At 35.0% G+C, this 3,714-nt stretch overlaps 1 protein-coding gene and 2 long non-coding RNA genes across 5 annotated transcripts; 2 read left to right on the top strand and 1 right to left on the bottom strand.

The window, feature by feature from the left end:
- Positions 1 to 24: 24 nt before the first annotated feature.
- Positions 25 to 851, top strand: LOC109583153 (uncharacterized). The gene is made up of 7 exons (XM_019998367.1): positions 25 to 122; positions 167 to 226; positions 315 to 371; positions 414 to 464; positions 515 to 547; positions 594 to 646; positions 723 to 851. Exons 1-7 carry the CDS (start codon positions 38 to 40, stop codon positions 849 to 851), a joined length of 468 nt encoding a protein of 155 aa, XP_019853926.1. The 5' UTR covers positions 25 to 37.
- Positions 852 to 1,070: 219 nt separating this feature from the next.
- Positions 1,071 to 1,568, top strand: LOC109583157 (uncharacterized). 3 transcript variants are annotated; one of them, XR_002185391.1, is made up of 4 exons: positions 1,071 to 1,083; positions 1,136 to 1,183; positions 1,235 to 1,285; positions 1,332 to 1,568. It is a non-coding gene; the product is annotated as an uncharacterized LOC109583157 (long non-coding RNA). The 3 variants fall into 3 exon arrangements; XR_002185390.1 differs by having other exon boundaries at positions 1,071 to 1,086; XR_002185389.1 differs by lacking the exon at positions 1,071 to 1,083 and having other exon boundaries at positions 1,095 to 1,183.
- A 1,519-nt stretch (positions 1,569 to 3,087) lies between these two features.
- On the bottom strand, positions 3,088 to 3,708 carry LOC109583158 (uncharacterized). The gene is made up of 3 exons (XR_002185392.1): positions 3,563 to 3,708; positions 3,327 to 3,511; positions 3,088 to 3,270 (listed from the first exon to the last, which is right to left on the bottom strand). It is a non-coding gene; the product is annotated as an uncharacterized LOC109583158 (long non-coding RNA).
- Between the last annotated feature and the right edge of the window lie 6 nt (positions 3,709 to 3,714).

The following is a 3,714-nucleotide window of genomic DNA, read 5'->3' as shown; positions in this document are numbered from 1 at the left end:
GGTATTGTAATATTAATAGTTGTTAATGTAATGGTTCATGATAATAGAGAGAGTTTTACCTATTGAAGAAAGTGTTAGAGCTAAAGAAAGTGTTAGAGCTAAAGAAAGTGTTAGAGCTAAAGGTATTTATTAAGTTTTTTGTTTATTTTTATCTATGCAAGTATAGAGACAGTTGAACCCACTACAGATATTAGTACTGCAGCCAAAGAGAGCAATAGAACTAAAGGTACTATTATGGAATTTTTGAACAAAGACAATTGTGCCTGCCTACGCAAGTGTTACAGGTTTTTAATTGTTATTATTGACTTATGTAGAAACAGAGAGAGTTATACGTACTGCTAAGGGGAGTAAGGGAAGTGTTAGAACTAAAGGTATTAATATACTAGCTTTTTATAAATGTTGATGTAATATAGAAACAACTGTAAGTCCTGCTAATGCAACTACTGCTAAGAAAAGTGCTAAAGGTGTCACATAATTCTTTTATTTTATTTTATTATTTTTAATATAAAATCAGCTGATTATCCTACTGCAAAGAAGAGTGTTCAAAGTATACAATAATTTATTTTGCTATTAATTTTATAGTTTATGCTTAGGTACACATAGAGTTGATACAAGAAGGAGTGTCAGAACCAGGGGCGTAGCTGAGGTAGGGCCTGAGGGGGCCTGGGCCCTACCATCAAAGTGGCCTTATAATTATATTCATTGAAATTACAACCCAAAAGATTATATTCGAACCTGCTCCCCCAGCTTATGAGACCGGTAACGTACCCTTCGTCCACTCTGCTCTGGGCTTCCCTTGGGCCGGGCCGGGTCCGAACCGACCTCCCCATAGTTATGAGCTACATGCTTGACTTATATTCATTGTTCTTACAATAACAAAAGGGGGTGGCTGATAACCACAGCTCTTTTTAAAGCTATATACAATGATAATTTCACTCTGATTTCGCTCAGCTTGCAGGAAAATGCTTCCATTTTGTTACGTAAAAGGGGTGTGGCCAAAATTGCGGCGCGCTTCACGCGCCATTTTGTCTCCTTGCCCTACCATCACCCAAGGTCCAGCTACGCCCCTGGTCAGAACTAAACGTAGTAAAATTTTAATCATTATTATTATCTTTATTATTATTGATAATTACAGAAATGGAAAGAGTTGGACAATGTACAGTGAATAATGGTATTGCTAAAGGTATTTATTTTTAATTAATAATTTATGACGATTTATTATTCAGTAATACAGATGCAGTCCCTCCTACTACTTATGCTACCAAAAGGAGTGTTAAATCTAAAGGTAAAGGATAACATCTTGACATAGTCTAATTATACTACAATAATAGTCAAGTCTGATTGTTCCCTAAAGCAATGTTCACATCCTGATGAGTCTAATTGGGTCTTTTGTTGCAGCTGCAACCAGTGGTATCACTGTTATTGTTATAAAATTTCATTTCAAAAGGCGAAATCAAAAAACTTTAAATTTACATGTAACAACTGTAAATAATAACTAATTTTAATAATAATCAATAATGTTAGGCGTGTCCGTTTATTGTAGAAGAAGTTAAATATTTTTTATGGTAGCTGAGTGTACCTAAGAAGCCGGCTGTGTGATCCTTTTTGAAGAAGACAGTCAGTACTAAAGTTCTGGTGGTATAAAACTATTCTTTGAATAAAGTTTGCTTCGTTGTGGTTAAGTGACGAAAATTGAGTGAACTCGGCCGATTATCGTGTGAATCCACGAAGTGTGTTTAGCAAGTTATATCTTTACAAAGAAAGAAGGTGATGCTTTGATTTTTTTCCATGCAAACAGGTATTATAATGATCTATATCTAGTGCAAAAATCACTGGAAAATCATCTTAAGTTTTAAAAATATAACTGTCCGAATTTTGATTAGTCCGATATTTGATTGTTTACTCTAGGTAGTTGTTGTGTGTGTCTGTCATTCATTCATTCTGTACAACTGAAATTTGTTTTTAATAAACAATAACTTTAGCACAGCGTGTTTTAAGCTCCTAGATCTTCCTTTTTGACGTGAAAAAGTCTTTCTTAACTGTTCTGTGTTGCTCAAATACAAGTGCTAGGTACAGAAGCTTCAAAGTAAGAAAATCGAGTAGTTGGGCCAAGTTCCATTGTGTTGGCACTTTAGAGATAGCTGATAGCATTTTTCAGTAGATTAGAACATGGCCTTCAAATAATATGAACAGATTTTTCTAAATCTTACTTGATGAAGAGTTATACTTACCGGGCTTGAAATTGTTGAGGTCACTCGTTTGTGCAGCGCTAGAGCAACAACTTGCTGGGTTATAGATACTAAAGTACCTATACTATCTCAAATATACAAAGGCAGCAACTTTTTTTGTCAGCAAGTTTATCATATATTGCTGATTAGTAAAGAAAAAGTGAAGCTTCTTTCTCACATGGTCTTCTTGCTGCCAATCGTTCCAGTATGATGGAATGCCACACCTTTCAATCTACATGCATGGAGGGGCTGGAGCTGCTTGCATGTATGTGCTGCAGTGCTGCTACTTCTGCAGCTATTCAAGAGCAAGTGCAACTGCAGGAAGCTAGTGTTGAGCAGACTCTCTTCATGCTGATAATCAAACAGCTATTGCAGTGTGGGCATGCACCATAGCAGCTATAGGGGCGAGGCCATGCACCGTAGGTGTCTCGTTCTTCAGAGTCCTTATGGAGAGCAGTATAATTACTAGCAGTATAATTACTGAAATACATCTATGGTGCCTAATTATAAACTATATATAATACACATAAGTGAATATACTTACTAGACCAGAAAATGTTACTAATGATTTGTTTTAAAGTGTTAAAAAATCATCAATAATGAAGAAAATACTGCCTGATACAGCCTCTGTCAAGCCTGCATCAGTAAAGGAGGATTTTTGTTAGATGACAGACTACTTGGCATCCACCAATCATGATTATACCACATTGGAATGATCCACAAATATTCAGGGATAGTCATAAATCTATAATATGCCTTCAAAGCATTGTCTGTTTCAAGATTTAATTGAATTTGGAGATGCTTTCAAAGCCAACTTTTGGTAACTCTCATATAGGCACAAACGCATGAAGATCGAGAGTGGTGAGGCAACTCAGTTCGAGGCCAGAAATAATACAAATAAAACAAAATGGTTTTAAAATTTACAAACATTTATATAACTGGGATGTTAGTCTATTATGAGCATGTTGTGTTGATTAATTTAAAAATAGCAATAGTATTTTCTTTAATAAAATAGCGTCGGAACAAGACTCTTTTCTTTCATCTAAAAATAAAAACCAGAAATAATGAAAATATAATGTTATAAATGTTATCCTTAACTTATTCTGATTAAGTTGTCCTTCTAGTTCTTTGACTCTTTTTCGTAAATTTAAAATTATCTCTTCAGGTGGTTCCTTCTGATCAACACTGTTGTTTGTTAGTGCATGAGAATTACTTGGAGCAGCTGTAGCTCCACTTTGAGAGAAAACTTTCTCTCCTTGAGGATCAAGATATAAACAAATCATCTAAACAAAGGAATAAAAATAATGGTTATTCTTGTGAGGCTTCTATCTCACCTTAGGAATAAAGATGAGTCCAAGAAACAGTGATGCTTCAATAACCAATCCTAATCCAAACAATGCTGAATAGGTATTATGACGAGTTGCAAGAGTAAACTCAGTCACTGTGAACAAAACTAGTATGATGCTGTTTATGTAAATGATTGCAG

The sequence above is a fragment of the Amphimedon queenslandica genome, unplaced genomic scaffold (genome assembly GCF_000090795.2).
Source record: "Amphimedon queenslandica unplaced genomic scaffold, v1.1 AMPQUscaffold_13322, whole genome shotgun sequence".
Lineage (NCBI taxonomy): Eukaryota > Metazoa > Porifera > Demospongiae > Haplosclerida > Niphatidae > Amphimedon > Amphimedon queenslandica.
Note: the sequence above shows the minus strand (reverse complement) of the source record. Positions and strands in the feature narration are given on the sequence as shown.

Coding starts and splice junctions, on each gene's coding strand:
- LOC109583153 (XM_019998367.1), top strand. CDS start 38: ATGATAATAGAGAGAGTTTTACCTATTGAAGAAAGTGTTAGAGCTAAA. Junction 372..413: donor GGGAAGTGTTAGAACTAAAG/GTATTAATATAC, acceptor GATGTAATATAG/AAACAACTGTAAGTCCTGCT. Junction 647..722: donor GAACCAGGGGCGTAGCTGAG/GTAGGGCCTGAG, acceptor ACAACCCAAAAG/ATTATATTCGAACCTGCTCC.